General features: G+C 35.9%; 1 protein-coding gene across 1 annotated transcript in view; it reads left to right on the plus strand.

Annotated features, from left to right (window-relative positions):
• LOC26526488 (centromere-associated protein E) overlaps positions 1 to 11,902 on the plus strand; it is a 140,225-nt gene extending 128,323 nt beyond the window's left edge. The window contains exons 3-4 of the mRNA XM_026983571.1: positions 10,887 to 11,510; positions 11,566 to 11,902. Of these exons, the coding sequence (XP_026839372.1) occupies positions 10,887 to 11,510; positions 11,566 to 11,902 (961 nt within the window). The remainder of the gene's footprint in view (positions 1 to 10,886; positions 11,511 to 11,565) is intronic.
• The last annotated feature ends 6,923 nt before the right edge of the window (positions 11,903 to 18,825 follow it).

The following is an 18,825-nucleotide window of genomic DNA, read 5'->3' on the forward strand; positions in this document are numbered from 1 at the left end:
TAATCCCCATTTTTGAATGATTCCTGATACTTTTTCCGGGCTAACATATGAGCTTGCATTGCTCCTGTTTCCGCCTCTTTCTTCTACATTATTGTCTAAATTCTGAGAATACCGATTTTGATTGGAATTGTTCCTGCTCAAATCTGTATTTGGTTGGACACTGTCAGGTGTGTAATTTGTCTGTGTGGGCTGAGATAATTGTAAGTTGTCTAAATGACTTTTAATAGATGTCTCTATAGTCTTCCCTAAATAAGAGGTAAGGTTATCCATGAGTTGAGCCTGTTGTTGGCTAACAGTAAACTGTATAAAGTTCATCAACTCTGGTTGAGTACTAAGAGCCATACTGGAATTCGTTGGAGGTTCTGTTAAGATCCTATCCAAATTTCCTCTGTAAGTATTTCTGGTAGACACTCCTCGTCTAGGAGGTGTACCTCGGATCCTGCCTGATCTGGTATTTCTCCTTAATGGGAAAATATCATTATTATCTTGACATTCGCTTACGCCGGATGTGCCAGCTGTTGCAGCATCTAATTCAGCGAACAGAGTGTTATTAGAGTGAGATAAATTCGATTCGTTGCAATCTGCATTGCAAATTGGACATGTTTGTGTACTTTTTAAGTGGTTTATAATGCACTTTTTATGAAATGTATGCCTGCACGATGTTGTTGCTGACAAAAGGGTTGGTGCTAAGATTTCTTTACATATAGCACAGCTATTTTCAACGCCTTGTGAAACTTCAACTGCATTACCTGCACTATTCTTCGCTGCCATAATATTGTTGTTAAGATATGATAATTATTTGGTTTGTCTTTCTTTATGTCGATCACTTCTATCAGAATCTTAGTTGTATCTCTATTTGTTAGTGGATTGTAGCTGGTCTATTGCCTCATGCTTTTATTTACTTGAAAATCGGACAATATACGGACTTATTAAAGTGTAAGTATAATGTATTCCAGAAAAATCAAATTGTAAATAAAGTTGAGTAAAGAAACGTATGGTGATGAGCTCCTGTGGATTCGAAACAGTTCCACTTGGTCGATCAATTCTCTTTCAAATTGAATCGCATGTTCCTAAGTTTTACTATCCCTTCCAAATAGATACTCTCAATCCAATATGTTAATTTATTGGAATTAGTTATATTGTGTTTTAACTGTGGATGGATTACTTTAGAGCTTAGTGTGCTATAACAAGTTAAGAACTTTTCGAGCTTCACATCTGAGCCAAAAATGTGTAGTACTTGTCGTGCCCCACGTTGGGCGCCAAAAATGTGTAGTGTACGTAGTTCGATAGATTTTTAACTAGTGGGTCTTTTAATAGTGGGTGATAATTACTAATAAAGAGGACCTTGTACTTCCTTCGCTAGGGATGCGCACTCTTGCTATGCTCGGGTCTAGCTCGCCGTAGGTCGGGGTTCTTTTAGCTTAGGATAGTACGAAACGCTACTACATTTTAATAAGTGCGTCTTACTCATAAACAATATTCAAAACTGGATTATCGATTAACAAAAGAAATGGCTTTATATTGATACTAATGATACACGCCGACACGTGTGAAGATAAGCTACAGATTCTGATAAGTATTGGGAATTTTGGATGTTAATGATTCCCTAAGTCTTTACCCTCCCTACCATGACAATGCTACTTAAAATATTTACATTGTCCCTTGGCCAAGTTCATAATAACTCTACCACATATTTAAGATAGTGTTCAACATAAGTACTCGACAAACCATTAAATCTATTTATTCACAATTCATTATTTTTCCAATATATCTTCAATCATAAGTCCATTTATACAAATTTAGTTTAATAAACGGTTTCATTAAATCTCTTTTACAAACTAACAATATTTTTATCTACGCATAATTATCCTAGTCGTTCTCTAGCTCTTCATTTTTGTTTATATTCCGTAAGTAAAATAAAGTATATAAAAGTAAAGTATAAAGCAAATATATATAAGTAATTGAATATAAAATTAGCAAATATAGTTACATAATCTTTAGTCAAATGCAGATATTATTTTAATTAGACGTTCGAGTGGCATTTTGTTAGAATTTAATTATAGGTAATTCATAATAAGATTTATATCATTGTTGTTGTAGTACTCACGACCTTAAATATCCACTCCATGATGTGCGTAAAGTTGGGCCCAAGTTCACGTTGACATTGTCGAGCTGTAGGTCAAACTTTAAAGGTTCTAAGTTAAATTCCTATTCAAATGCCAAAAGTTCCGTCAATCTGCGAGTATTTAATTCATTATAAGTCGCAATACAAAAGAAAATCAAGAATCAAAACAAAACACGAAATATAACTGCAGCACTGCAGCGATAAGACCTTAGGAAACCGCTGGCTGCTACGCTGCGCTGCGATAAGACGAAATCACAAAGTTGGACCTCCGTTGGTCATAGGAGATGATCTTCACTGCGTGACGATGATGATGTTCAAACGTAATTAAATCTGCTCCGGTCGTCTAAACTTCTGCATAGCTGAATATCTGGATGAACTCTAGCCTTACAATATATTTGGCTGGTTATCATTCGGCAGGTGGCTGGTTGCGTAACTTGTTGCTGAAGGTTATGTCGCCTCGTGGCCTCTTCTTGGAGCGACGGGGTTTAAACCATGAGCTGATGCGGGGGTCGACGAGACGGGGGGTAGTCGGCTGTAGAGCAATCAAATGCTCTTATATATAGGCCTGGTCTTCCTTACGCCTTGGGGTCGAATCTCTTTGCCACTTTCACACGAATCGCACACGGAAATTTATTGCGATATCCCAACTCTTGTTTTATGAGATTGGATATATATAACTAAATTATATTTCCACGTGTATGAAGTTTAAACGGGCAGCGTCAAAAATTGTGAGCGTTCGCCACGAAGATTTATCCGATAATGCTCTAAGCTCTGGGGAAGCTGCATGCTGGTGGTCGCTGTTACAGCTTTTCTTTCCCTAACTGTATAATCGTACGATCATATTCTGTTCTGATTGGCCTAAGACAATTCTCTCGCTTTTTGTTTTGCACCAAAGCTGCTATAATTTAGGGCGAGGGTGTCTTGAAGAGTTTTTGCAGTGTAAAGTTAAGTTGGTCCCTACACAGCGTGCCAGCACCGGCGATGACACAGGACAACAAAAAGATCAAAATCAAGCAGATATTTTTTTTAATACTATATTTAAGATATAATAATATAATACACAAAAATTGTAATAATGAGCGGTACATTCACTGCCCGTTAAGCTTGTGGACCTGTATAGTCCACAGAACTACTAGGTAGGAAAATGTAAATCACATAAAAATCGGAAATAATAAGGCAGACATACGAGGTTCGGAAAACCTAAATAGAAATATATATATAACAAAAAAAATAAGATAAGATTAATAAGATAAAATAATGCAAAATAAAGAAGCGTTATATAAGCAGAGCGAATAATTTATATAAAATTTAAGAAACAAAAAAAAAATTAATTTTGTAAAAGAATAAAGAAATATATATTGAATAAATAAGGAAACACAAATAAAGGTATATTTATGAACATAAAAAAAATAGACAAAGAATTAAACAGACAATACAAACAAGATATATTTAGAATTAAAATCATTAAAAAAAAAGATAAAACAAAAAAAAAAAAACAAAAAATAAAACAAAAGAATGGAAAAAGTCATTGAAGAGACTCTAATGAGGGAACCCTTATTCATTCTAAGATCTATACAGATCTTAAGTAAATTTCATATATTGTTCCACAATAGAAAAGGCAATGGTATTATCAATCGTACCATATGTGAAAATAACACAGGTAATAGAAGATAATATCTTTTTAGGAGAAGTAACAATTTATAAAGTTCATTTACTTTATATAATAATAGAAGACATCGAGGAAATAATTACCGGGGAAATTAGCAAAATAGAGATAATTCTATAATAACAATTAGAGAGGCCGAGGTTACTTAAGAGGTAACCAAAGTAATAATAGAGGTGGAGGTTACTCATGAGGTAACCAATACAATAATAACAACGCAAATTATAAAAACTGTCCGAAACATTCAAACGGAAAACGAACCCCTTAAGCAACACTCAGCAGTAAAACTGTACAAAATTAATCTTAGTTTAATCATTTTTATACAATTAAAGAATATGGGTACCAATTCATGGGTAACTCTTTTAATAGATACAGGTGCAGAAATTTCCCTGCTTAAATGCAGAAACAATAATCTAAACAATTTAAATACAAAGGGACAATTAAGTCTCTAGGTACACTACATTTAGAAATGTGTATTGCTAATGCAGCAATACCATATGAATTCCATATCGTACCTGATAATTTTCCTATACCAGGGGATGGTATAATTGGCTTGGATTTCATTAAGAAATACAATTGTATTTTAGAATTTCACGACCAAGAAGATTATCATACATTCACTAGATAACCAAATAATTTTGCCAGCTAGATCAGAATTGATTCGAAAGATTCATCCCCAACCCGGAATTGCAACCTGGCATAATAATAATTATGATGTTTACAATGCAAATATAGAACATAGTGCACAAAAAACTTCAGAAGTATTAAAACTTCTTAAATTTCCATTGTTATTTACAAACGATTTAACCAAATTATTCACCGAATATAGCGATATTTTTGGTCTCGAAACAGAAACCATAGCAGATAAATTCCCACTTCGAAGAATAGAAGATATTCTTGATCAATTAGGTCGAGTAAAATATTTCTCGTGGCTAGACCTGATATCAGCATTTCATCAAATAGAATTAGATGAAAGGTCAAGAAATATAACATCATTTTCGACTTCAACAGGAGCACACCGCTACACGCGATTACCATTTGGCATGATGACTCTTGCATTTGCAGGCTTGGCGCCTTTGCAAGCATTTCTGATTATGGATGATTTAGTGGTCATCGGATGTTCTGAAAAGCACATGCTTAAAAATTTAACCTATGTGTTCACTTTATGTAGGCAACATAATTTAAAGCTACATCCAGAAAAATGTTAAAACATGTTTAAAATGCCAACAAGCGAATACATTAAAACAAAGCACCAAAGCACCGTTGACAATAACAGAAACGCCAGCAACAGCATTTGAAATAGTTTTGATAGATATACCATTGGTCCACTTCCAAGATCAGAAGTATGCTGATATCATTTGCGATTTAACAAAATATTTGGTAACGGTACCCATACCAAATAAAAGTTGCTAAGGCTTTTTTTGAAAATTTTATTCTTAAGTACGGTCCAATGAAAACAATCATCATGGACATGGAATCGGAATATAAAAATAAAATTATAGACGACCTGTGCAAATATATGAAGATAAAAAACATTACTTCAGCGGCACACCATCATCAGACATTGGGAACAATAGAACGAAGTCACAGAACATTCAACGAGAATGTTCGCTCATACATATGTGTCTATAATATTTATATCATATGGATATAATATTTTGATTTTTGTTTCAACACAACACCATCAGTAGGTCATGAATATTGTCCATATGAATTAGTATTTGGAAGATTACCAAGACAGTTCATAGATTTTAACAGGATAGGCAGAATAGATCCTATTTACAACATGGATGACTATTCAAAAGAAGTTAAGCTAAGATTAGAAACAGCATATAGAAGAGCTAAAAATATGTTAGAAAAGGCAAAAGCCGATAGAAAAACAAAATATGATAGAAATGTTAGTATGTATGGAGATAAAATATTACTTAAAAACGAAACAGGTTATGAACTTGACAATAATTATTTAGGACCACATTTAGTTTCAGAAATATGAGATAATGATAACATTACAATTGTAGGAAATAAAAATAAAAAACAGATAGTCCATAAAGATAGGTTAAACATTTTTAATTCCTAATATATTTTTTTTGGTTGGCCATCCCACAAATAAAAACGAATTAAACCATTAGAATACAAAAATTTTTAAATTTAAGTACAAATAAATAAATATATTTTTTTTAATGTTTCTTTGTTAATTCATTTTGAATGCCAATATACATATTTCACGGTTGCAAGTTTTGAAAAAAATATATGTTTTTATTTCAAGATAATAATACAACTTTGAATCGAAGTCAATTCACGTCTTAATGGTATAGTGGATGAATTAGAACAAAATCTAGAGTGTGAGTTGAACGCTTAGCAAACCCTTGGTCGACTTTGTTTATATGAACTTGAAGGCTCTCCTCTTTATTCAAATGGGTTGCGCTCTTTAAGAGAGTTGCGCATAGAAAATTACCAGGATTTGTGCTGCGTAAGCTATTTGGTTGCTTAGTGGAAATAACGAATTTCGGCATCGGCGGATGTTTATGTCTATGAATTAATTGTTTATGTTAACGCGGCCGAAATTGTTATTGTCGCCACAAGCTTGGGATCTGACTTTTGTGTTGGGGTTTGTAAGTTTAAGTGTGTTCCTGGGCAAATGGATTGGGTGGGTGTGATCAAGTGGTACATATGTACTGTGTGTGTGTGGTGTGTGTGTGGTGTGTGTGTGACAAAGTGTTATACTATGGTACTAAGTGTTATATACTATGCTCAACCACATAACATATATCTAAAACATATACCAGCCACTTTATATATTCTCTTACCTAGCAACAATAGAACATAGAACCAAGAATGCCTTAGCACAAAAAAACCCAAATTCTTGGTGACAATAACAAATTTTGCCGATGTAAACAATTTAACACAAACATCCGCAGTCTTATTCGTTATTCCCACTAGAAGGGTGAAAACTGCTTACACAGCTTAAAGGGCCAAAACTTTCCACGTAGCTCAAACTCGGCTGATCTGTATCCATGCGCAATCCACTCAAGAGAGCGCCTAATTAACGTAAACATAAATGAGAGCCTATGTACGCTCAATATGAAGAAGTAAATAAGCTCATTTAGATTTTATTCATACTTCAATTGTGTAAGACGTGAATTTGTTTCCGACTTTCGCTTAAGTTTTTGATTAATAAAAATATTTTTTTTATAAACCAACAAACCGCGAAGTTGTATATATATAGTATATATATACATATACGAGTATATGTACATATAGAAACAACCTGTTGCTAGGCAGGCAATTTGCCGGCAAGAACAATAGCAACAACAAAGTTTCGTTGCATCTCTTGATTAATCAAACACCAGGCCAGCAGGTGGGAAAAAACTTGAACAAATATAACAAACCGCACTTATTTCTTCTGCTATTAAATCAAATAAACCGTTATGTTTATTTTGCTATGCAAGGGATTATAATATAATTTAGCTTATAAGTTAAGGGGCTTTCGATTTTTAAATTTGAGTCTGAATCTGAGATGTAGAATCACTGCAGATATATTCACATGAAGCATCACTCATTATTGCATATGAATCATGACCCACCTCATTTTCAACTCCGTCATGTGTCCCAAACCTCAGCTCTCAGCCATTGCAATCTACTTCATCAACATTAGCATCATGTTTTTATTTTTCTTCACAACCTGATCATCAGTTAGCAAGCTCTCCACCAAAAACTTCAAATATTATCTAAGTAAGAAATAGAATTGGAGCACTTATGTCTTGCCGAGCAATTTTAGATTCAGTCTCTCAGCTAAACTTTATAACTTCTCGATTAGCTAACCTCGATTCATACCCGATTCATAACCTCGATTTCTGGGATCGGAGAATCTTCCATGATTTCTGATAAGGCAGTCGATATTGTTGGGTAATCACGGGAGGCAAGCTATTGTGCTTCATTCGCAGCTGTTGTGACTCACAGTATCACGGAGTATCAACCCCATTTCAATAAAATCATTCATGATACCACAAAACATTTCTTTAGCTGATCCTTATTTAAATCAATCACAAGGAATCACCCTTATAATTGTTGCACAACTGTTTTTTCAAAATAATTTATCTGGGACGAATTCATTTGGACAGACGTTGTCAACTCTTCAAACACCAAACTTGGTTTGATATCATCTGGTTGCAACAATAATTGCACTCGACTTGGGAATGGTCAATACTCTGGTCTTTATTGCCTGTCTCGTCGTCGTTTTAGGAGTTTGGAAGCTAAACTAGATGCATCTGCTAAAACGACTTCAGGTAGCTCTCTAAACAACTTACTTCTTACAGGGCCAAAAATTCGTAATATTCTGTTTCGCTTTCGATTTTTAAATTTGTATTTTGTATTTGTATTTTAAATTTTGCAATTTGTACCCGGATGACTTTTTGCAGTATCTTTAAATTGAACGCTATGACTTACGGAACCAAGCCAGCTGCCTTCTTCGCTATAAGAGCCATGCATCAGCTCTCCTATTATAAGAAGGAATGAATTCCAGAGGAGGGGGCTCAGTTGAGGAGGTGATAGAAATTCGTCGTCAGGTGAAGGTGAGGTAACTTTCCAATCAATAAATGGTGTTCCAATGAATCAGCAGCCCTGGAAGGATAGTGTGATTGCGATCCGATCCATCTGATTAATTGCACCTTGATCAAATTTCACGATGGATCGGATATCGCAAAAGCATTGGGATCCAGCTTCAAATCAACTTCTTTTTAATTTTTTAAAACACCGTCCAATCATCGACCCACCAAGTGAATTGCATTGTCAACAATATCCAAATTCATGTATTCTGCGATGCTAGCATATTACCTTATGGATTATTAATCGTAAGCGTCAAGGAATCCATAGATTTCAATTCCGCCTTTCATTGCTGGTTAGACTCGTCTATTGCGTTGGCGTGCATTCGGCAACCTCCGAGGGAGTTAAACTTATTCGTATCAAACAGAATCGATAAAATTCAGGAGATGATGAAAGACATGACATGGCATCACGTTCCGACGAACTTTAACCCGACAGACGTCATGTCGCGAGGATGTACCCCGAGGGAATTGAGTATTCCCTTTGGACTAACGGGCCTCCTTCCATTTCGGAATGCTCGTCGAATTGGCCGTCCCTGTTAGATACAGTAAAGGATTTGCCAGAGCGCCGCTCTTCAGTTCTAATCCGTTTGCATTGATAATTAATCGAACTTCAAATTCCTCTTCTTTCAATAAGTTGCAGCGCATATTTGCATACATTCATTATTTTATTTCTATTGCAGAGCCAAATCTATGCCATTGAAAGGACGTCTTTCAGTGGACGAGATTAATTCGGGAACTGTACTTCTTCTAAGGAGCATCTAAGAAAGAGTGGATTTCTTAGCCAGGGCAAGCTGTTTTCACAGAAAAGGAAGCTAATTTCGCTTAGGGGTTTACTCGGTTCCGATGGGTGGAAGGCTTCAGAACGCAAACTTGGACTACGATACGAGGCATCCGATACTTTTACCAAAGGACCATCCAGTCACCAAGGCAATCTTAGCTTATTATCATGAGAAATATTTCCATGCTGGACCGTAGGCGTATCTTGCTACATTAGGACAAAGGTTCTGGCTGAATGAAGGCCGCAAGTTCGTTGATAGTGTCATCAATAAATGCGTTCGATGTTTTAGTATGAAGCCTGTGACTTCGGAGCACGTAATGGGAAGCCTGCCAGCAAATCGAGTGCAGCCTAATCCAGCACTTCATTAGTATGAATTAGCGGATTATTATTCTATCATAAGGCATAGACCAGAAACAAGGCTCCCCATAAGTGCTATATCGCCGTCTTCGTTTGCTTTTCCACTAAGGCACCTCATTTGGAAGTTGTCCAGGATCTCACGACGTATGCTTTAATCGCAGCACTGAGAAGATTCATCAGCCTCCGAGGTAAACTTTGTCGGTGCAAAGAGCGAGCTTGCCGAGCCTGCTGTTAAGTCGGCTAAATTTTACTTCTACAGAGTTGTCGGTGATTCCATCTTTGCAATCGAAGGAGAATTTGATGAGTCGATACATCTTAGAAGGTTGGAAACCAAGTTTTGCTGAAGAAGGACAACATTCCACCGTTGAGAAGGCAGCTCGGTCGCATCCAGGAAGTCATATCCGGCGGGGACGGCGTCATCAGAGTAGCTATTCTTCGTACAGCTAGCTACGGATCTAATACAGAAAAGCCGTCGCCAAACTAGCCCTGCTGCCCATCGATTCGGATGTAGTTGGAATCGTACCTCTTCCAACGGAGGCAGTATGCTCGGAGCAGATCGCCAGCGCCTAGTCATGCACGCACAGGTGTTCCACAGTAAATGCAGCGCTTCTATCTCTTTTCACCCTTCTTTCTTTTCAGCTAAACTACTTTATAAACTTATGTTTTATATTTTTATATATTTTTATATAAAACATAATTAGGCTAATGTTTTGAAGCTAAGCTTTCAAAATGCAAGCTTTCAGTGTCCATCTCCGAATAAAACAGAGCATACATATACAGTGGCTCACAGCTTATTTCAACTTCAACTTCTGTAAAAGCAGAACTAAAAATTGTATCAAAAAAATTTAAACGCAACATATTTCTTGTATGTTTTAAGATATTATTTACCAACTTATTTTATTTTTAATAATTTTTGTAGTATTTTTTTAAGAATTAATAATGAAAATGTACCTCAAATCAATGCAAAAGCTTATTTCAACCATTTTGTAAAATTGGAATTTTTTCCTATGCTTAAAAATACAACAATTTTTTTTTAGTTTTGTGTGACCTCCCTTGTTAACAACCATTATAAGCCTTTTCGGCTCGAATCCACTAATTTTTGGGAGAGTTATGGGGTTATTTTAGCCCATTCCTCTACCAAAGCTACTTTAGGTCAGATTTATTGGAAATTTGGGGTTTCCGGATGTTTATATCTAAAAATAAGAAATATGTTCCTATTAATTATAACCCTAAGGGTGGCGTATTGTTGTCCTTACATGATTCTTACATAATTTATTTATTACATCATTTTATTTTTTATTTTATTTGAGTGCACTTAGAAAGTACTAATTGAAACTATGCAATATATATTTTTTTAAGATTTGGCCATCTGGCCAAGTATAAGAATATAATACTAAGGGAACGGGATCGGTTAGCTGGAGAAGTTGTGGACTTAGAAAAACGATTAACCACAAATCGATATTATTCGGAAAACTTGGAATATATAATTAGAAACAATGAAGATGCTATGAGCAAAATGGCTTCTCGAGCTAAATTTGCAGAGGGCGAACGCCTAAACGTAGAATCTAAACTAAGAGCCTTGATGAAGACAATGGAAGAACAAAAGGAGGCGCATGGAAAAACTATGATGAAACTAGATATTGCGAATAGAGAATTATCAGAGACAACTCGTAAACTCAGTCAAAAAATTTCGGACTATGACAGACAAAGGGTCCATTTAGATAAATATAGAAGTGAAGTTAACGCATTAAATAAGGCAATGCACAAAAATGAAGATGACATTGCCGACCTAACTAAAAATCAAAAAAATAATGAGGAAATGATAAAGCAGTTAAGATTGATTGAAAAAGAAAAATCAAATGCCGTTTCCCAATTAACCAGCAGGCTTAAAAAATCGATTGAAGATCAAAATAATGCAACAACAAGAATGTATAAACTAAATAGAAAAGTGATGATATTAAATAGTGAAATATTAAGGCTTAAGTATATTACTTTAAATATTATGACTATTCATAAATACAAATATTTCGTTTCCTAGAAACAACATTAATTCTCTGGAGAAGGATGTCTTGAATGCAAATGGACGAACGGATGATATTCGTCGTATCAAAGAGACATTGCAACGTGAACGTGATAGCCTTAGAAGTGATATTATTAAATTAAATAACACCATGGCGGATTTAAAGCATGATATGATGTTAAAGGCGAATATGATAAGTTCCTTAAACTTAGATATGAACAAACTAAATGTAAAATTAGATGAAGCTTACATTCTTAAATCCAAAGCAGAAAAAGAGAGGGATGAAATGGCTCAAGAAATGGAAACCCTTCATGAACGCATTGAGAACTACCAAGGTAAGGTTAAAAGCAACTGATTCCGGATGCCGTTTCTTTACGGTTCTCCATAAATTGAGCACATATCTTTAGTATGAAGTTTTTGTTAAAAATTATTGTAATATTATAGATTACAATTCATAATGAGAACAAGGGAGTATGCTACAGTCGAGTTCCTCGGACTATCAGATACCCTTTACTCAGCTAGTGGAATTGCAAACGAGAAATTTCACTATTATCTGAGATATCGGTAGAAATTGGGAAAAAAAAATAAAATGAGAAATAAATTAAAAATGTTGTATAAGAAAGGGCGTGCCCGTTTTGGGCGGTTCATAAAGTTTTTTATGAAATTGTTAAAAATTTACAAAACGAACAAAAAAAATTAAAACAATTCAAAACATTTTTCAAAAGTGCGGGCGTAACTGTTTGTGGGCGTAATATTGGACGTGGCAAAAATGTTGTTTGTCAAATCTATAGAAATTTCCAAAATATATAAAAAAAATATATCGCTGCCTTGTGAACTTCTCCATGTTCACCATGTAGACTTGTCCCCTTATTCATTTTATTTTTTATCGGTGTATGGTGATCACTGACTCTAATTTTGTCTTTATTTGTGCTCACGGTCAAAAGTTTCTCTCTTTTCTTCGCTTAATGTACTGAAGCTTACCGCGGCCTGCATGTCGATCGCTCGTGACAGCAAAGTGCTGAGACTAGCAAAAACAGCAATATGTATGTATGAACGTACTTCTCGATAACCAATGGGAGTAAAGCGCAACCCCTAAAGGCGTACATGCTGAATTTGCATATTAAGCTTTGGTGGACTTAAGATTCCAGGGTGGACTTAAGTTTACTTATTAATTGTCTTATTATTATGTTGTATATGTGTAATTTTATAATTTGTATTATTTTTATATATGTGTATACTACAGCCTGCTTAATCTCAACAGACCTTGTAGGTTTTTTTGTTACTGACAGACAGACGGACACGGCCAGATGACGGCCAGATGACACGGTTATTGATTCTGATTAAGAATATATATACATTATATGGTCCGAAACGTTTCGTTCTGCCTGTTACATACTAGTATACCGTTTTACTCCATAAGAAAAAGGTAAAACAATAGGTATAAAATTGTAAGATCTTAGTGAGTTACTTTCTTTTAAGATTTAATTTCGTAAATTATATATTCCCAGTTAAGGTAATTTTTTCTGTACATGCTTTTTATTTTAATTGTTTACTTATATGGTTTGTATTAATGTTCCTACATATTCTGAAAAAACCTTGGTTTATTAACATTTAAATAAGCGGTTACGATTTTCGCATTCCAATAAAACTAGGGATAACAAAATACATTGAAAAGATCGACCCCAGCCGCTCGTTAACTTTTATTTCTGTTTAAGCTTTTTTTTCTTATATAGTATAGTACAATGTAGGTTTTTTTTAATGTACATGCTTGACTGCTGTTATGGTGTTTAATTTTTCGTTGCACTTTTTATAAATTTATTGTTTTTTGCTGTATTTTAGATAGTTTTTAACTTGTTAAAGCTAGTTTTAGTTAAATTTGCTGTGACTTATACATTTGTTCTTAAGGTTGTAACGAACTTATTTTTATTAAATGCATTGAAACGAAATACACTGCACACCCTATGCTGCTCGTTCTAGAAACTTAATATAAGGAAAACTAAAAAAGCTTTTCAAATAAATTTTTGTTCCCTTAAAAGAATATATAATTTCCCACGAAAATTAATAGAAGATAGGATACTAACTTTATTAATAACATTTTAAATTAATGTAAACAAACATAACATACAAAGTTCACTATTATTTTTGCGACAAAAGAAAATGGGTTCAAACTTCATTTTAATTATTTTTTAATATTAGTTTAAACATTTTTAACCTATTTTGAAAACAAATTAATAACGTGTTGAGCTTCTACGGTTAAGTATGACTTCGTACATCCGCTGAGGTAAGGAGTCAAATAATTTTTTTATATAATTGAGTGAAACAGCCTCCCAGGACCTTTTTATTCCTTCAATGAGTTCTGCTTCAGTTGAATACAGCCTGCCGGATCTTTCGTGCCAGCCGTCCCCAAACATTTTCTATAATGTTTAGGTAGGGAGAGTATGGCGGCCATGTCAGAAATTCCACGCTTTAACCATCAATCCAGGACTTTACAATCCTGGCTGTGTGGATAGGTGCGTTGTCCTGCTGGAACTGCATTTCAAGGGTCCAAAAATATCCTTGATTGCAGGGAAATCCGTATTCAGTACACCTTTGTACGCAATGACATTGATACGGCTGGTAAGAAACTGCAGTACTATAGTGTCAAAGTATGTTATAGCTCCCCACACCATGAGACCACCCGCACGGCTGTGCAATCGATCTAAAGTATGCTCTTCCTTTCTGAAAGCTACTTGTACTACTATTTGAGAGGCATAGCCGTCAGGATCCTTCAAATTAAACTTTTTTCACCTGAAAAGACTACACGCTCCTTGGTCCAGGTCATATTTGATCGACAGAAATTGAGTCGCTGCATCTTTCTAAGTTGGTTTACAGGTGGTTTTTTTTTTTTTAATTTTAGATGCTTTATATGTTCAGCATTCGAAATAACTCTTTGCACAGTCCGAACGCACGCTTTAACATCAGTTTTTTCCTTTATTTTGGCGGCGGAGTCGTGGGAATTAGCTGCGGGTCGTAGTATGATTCGCTTGTCAGCTGGTGTTACTACTGATGATGGCCGATCTTTCATGTTTTTCCCATATGTACCCTCATTGCTTAAATATGCGGTAATAACTTTACGGCTGCGCCTAATATTTTTTGATATTTGAAGAATAGAGTGCCCGCACTCCCTTTAAGCCTTTCTTTTGCCTTTTTCAGACTCGTCCAACGCTTTTCCTTTGCCCATTATAACTTTCTTTTATTGCTTACATGAAAAAATCGAAACTGTGCTAATCGGCTGTCGCAAAAAACATGCATGCATTTTTGTCGCACTTCAAAGAAAAAAGCAAAGCAATATAACGGTACACTTCCAAAGCTCACAGTTATACTTAGAATGAGCCAAAATGATACAGAATAATAGGAAAAATAAAATACGCATGAAACATATTCAGAGTAAGGAGTTATTTTCCTTTAAACTGATAGGTTAGAGAGTGTGCTGATCGGTTGTCGCCCAGACTAGGGTGAACAGGTGCTGGGCTTTCAAGGCTCTCTGTCACGGCCGCTCCCGCCAGACGCCTGTCCAGTTCCTACAAACGCTCCGTGCAATACTCCGCAGACCCTGAAGTGAAAAAAAACGCCTAGTGAAAGGACGGACGGACCCGAAAGGGTCTGCTCTGGCTGGGGCTGGGGATTGTTGTTGTATGCGGAGTCACGGTAGCTAAAGGCTGTGCTTGGTTCTTACGAATGCTCCAGGCAACCGCCTGGTTTACATACGTAATTTCCGACACAGTATACCGGGTCCTCACCACTCTTTGCCAGGATTGGGCCTGCCTACTCAAACGCTGGCGGAAACTCCGGGCCAACGCCAGTACCTGGTCTCGATTCGCGGTGTAGCAAGGAGTCTCAACCTATCCGTGCTTTGTCCTAATGAACCTTAGCTGCCTGTGTCTTCATTCAGAGACTTGCATCGTTTCGAACTTGCTTCTTGTTGACTTTCACGGCTGTAGTTTCCTTGCTAATTCCGTTGCTTCGCATTCTCGTTCTCCATGACTGTCCTCTTATATGCTTATATAGGCCTCCTTAAACCATTCTTCTTCGACGTCGTTCCTCTCTTTTAGTTTCTCAGGGATTCCGATGTCTTTTTGGAAGAAACAGAATTCCCGTTTGTCCCCCTACGTCCGTGGCTACGAAACAGTAGACTGGCTACGTCCATTCACGGGTACTGTTGGTTTTCTACTGCATATTCCCCCTGTTTCCTCCCATCAGATCCGCATCCCCGTTATCGCAATCCTCCACCGCTGATGTGTACCGCGATAAATGGTGCTCTTTGGCCCAAACCAAGTCACTTATCCTTGGCTTTCTTGCCTTCTCCACAGATTGTAATGCCTTTCCTTGTCCTGGGAAACTTTCTCCAGGTTTCTACGTACTATTTCGAAAATCTCCTACACCTTCTCGGCATTTCCTTTTGGAGATTCTGTCTGCCACCCTTTACCTAGCGTTTCTGAGTTTTATAGCGCGTATAGTGTAGTGTACATAGTTCGACAGATTTTAACTAGCTGGTCTTTTAATAGTGGGTGGTAATTACTAATAAAGAGGTCGGTGTTCTTTTAGCTTGGGATAGTATAAAACGCTACTACATTTAAAAAGTGCGTCTTACTCAAAAACAATATTCAAAACTGGACTATCGATTAATAAAAGAAATGGCTTTATATTGGTACTACTGATACAAGCCGACACGTGTGAAGATAATAAATAAATTCTGATAAGTATTGGGGATTTTGGATGTTAATAATTCCCTAAGTCTTTACCCTCCCTACCATGACAATGCTACTTAAAATATTTACATTGTCCCTTGGCCAAGTTCAAAATAACTCTACCACATATTTAAGAAAGTGTTCAACATAAGTACTCGACAAACCATTAAATCTATTTATTCACAATTCCTTATTTTTCAAAATATCTTCAATCATAATTCCATTTATATAAATTCAGTTTAAATCCATTAAATTTAATTCAATTCCATTAAATCTCTTTTACAAACTAACAAATTTTAACCTACGCATAATTATCCTAGTCATTCTCTAACTCTTCATTTTCGTTTATATTTAGTAAGTAAAATAAAGTATATAAAAGTAAAGTATAAAGCAAATAGTCATAAGTAATTGATTATAAAATTAGCAAATATAGTTATATAATCTTTAGCCAAAGGCAGATCTTATTTTATTTAGACGTTCGAGTGGCATTTTGGTAGAATTTTAATACAGGTATTTCATAATAAGGTTTTTTATCATTGTTGTTATGTAGTACTCACGACCTTAAATATTCACTCCATGATGTGCGTAAAGTTGGTCCCAAGTTCACGTTGACATTGTCGAGCTGTTGGTCAAATTTTAAAAGTTCTAATTTAAATTCCTATTCAAATGCCAAAAGTTCCGTCGATCTGCGAATATTTAATTCATTAAATACAAAAGAAAATCAAGAATAAAAAAAAAACACGAAATGTAACTGCAGCACTGGCCTTGGCCTTCCTTACGCCTTGGGGTCGAATCTCTTTGCCACTTTCACACAAATCGCACACGGAAATTTATTGAAATATCTCATTCTTGTTTTTATTGGATTGGATATATATAATTAAATTATATTTCCACGTGTATGTGAAGTTTAATTGGACAGTGTCCAAAATTGTGAGCGTTCGCCACGAGGTTTAATCCGATAATGAATTAAGCTCTGGGAAGCTGCATGCCAGTGGTCACTGCTATAGCTTTTCTTTTCCTAACTGTACAATCGTACGATCATATTCTGTCCTGATTGGTCTATGACAATTCTCTCACTTTTTGGGTTACACAAAAGCTGCTATAATTTATGGCGAGGGTGTCTTGAAAAGTAATTGCAGTGTAAAGTTAAGTTGGTCACTTTGCTCGCGGCCTTGTGTCAAAAACGCCGATGAGTAACCTGTGGGTGATTTCGGGTCATTTTTCATTTTTTGTCCGTGGAGTCGATAGTGTGCATGAACGAAAGCTCGCTGTTGTAGGGACCAACTTAACTTTACACTGCAAAAACTCTTCAAGACACCCTCGCCCTAAATTATAGCAGCTTTTGTGTAAAACAAAAAGCGAGAGAATTGTCTTAGACCAATCAGAACAGAATATGATCGTACGATTATACAGTTAGGGAAACAAAAGCTGTAACAGCGACCACCAGTATGCAGCTTCCCCAGAGCTTAGATCATTATCGGATAAATCTTCGTGGCGAACGCTCACAATTTTTGACGCTGCCCGTTTAAACTTCATACACGTGGAAATATAATTTAGTTATATATATCCAATCTCATAAAACAAGAGTTGGTATATTTCAATAAATTTCCGTGTTCGATTTGTGTGTGAAAGTGGCAACGAGATTCGACCCCAAGGCGTAAGGAAGACCAGGCCTATATATAAGAGCATGTGATTGCTCTACAGCCGACTACCCCCCCCCCCCCCCCCCGTCTCGTCGACCCCCGCATCAGCTCATGGTTTAAACCCCGTCGCTCCAAGAAGAGGCCACGAGGCGACATAACCTTCAGCAACAAATTACGCAACCAGCCACCTGCCGAATGATAACCAGCCCAGCCAAATATATTGGAAGGCTAGAGCTCATCCAGATTATCCAACTATGCAGAAGTTTAGACGACCGGAGCAGATTTAATTACATTTGAACATCATCATCGTCCCGCAGTGAAGATCATCTCCTATGACCAACGGAGGTCCAACTTTGTGATTTCGTCTTATCGCAGCGCAGCGTAGCAGCCAGCGGTTTCCTAAGGTCTTATCGCTGCAATACTGCAGTTATATTTCGTGTTTTGTTTTGATTCTTGATTTTCTTTTGTATTGCGATTTATAATGAATTAAATACTCGCAGATTGACGGAACTTTTGGCATTTGAATAGGAATTTAAATTAGAACCTTTAAAGTTTGACCTACAGCTCGACAATGTCAACGTGAACTTGGGCCCAACTTTACGCACATCATGGAGTGGATATTTAAGGTCGTGAGTACTACAACAACAATGATAAATACCTTATTATGAATTACCTATATTAAAATTCTAACAAAATGCCACTCGAACGTCTAATTAAAATAATATCTGCATTTGACTAAAGATTATATAATTATATTTGTTAATTTTATATTCAATTACTTATATATATTTGCTTTATACTTTACTTTTATATACTTTATTTTACCCACTGAATATAAACGAAAATGAAGAGTTAGAGAATGACTAGGGTAATTATGCGTAGATAAAAATATTGTTAGTTTGTAAAAG

The sequence above is a fragment of the Drosophila erecta genome, unplaced genomic scaffold (genome assembly GCF_003286155.1).
Source record: "Drosophila erecta strain 14021-0224.00,06,07 unplaced genomic scaffold, DereRS2 tig00000356-arrow-arrow-pilon, whole genome shotgun sequence".
Classification (NCBI taxonomy): domain Eukaryota; kingdom Metazoa; phylum Arthropoda; class Insecta; order Diptera; family Drosophilidae; genus Drosophila; species Drosophila erecta.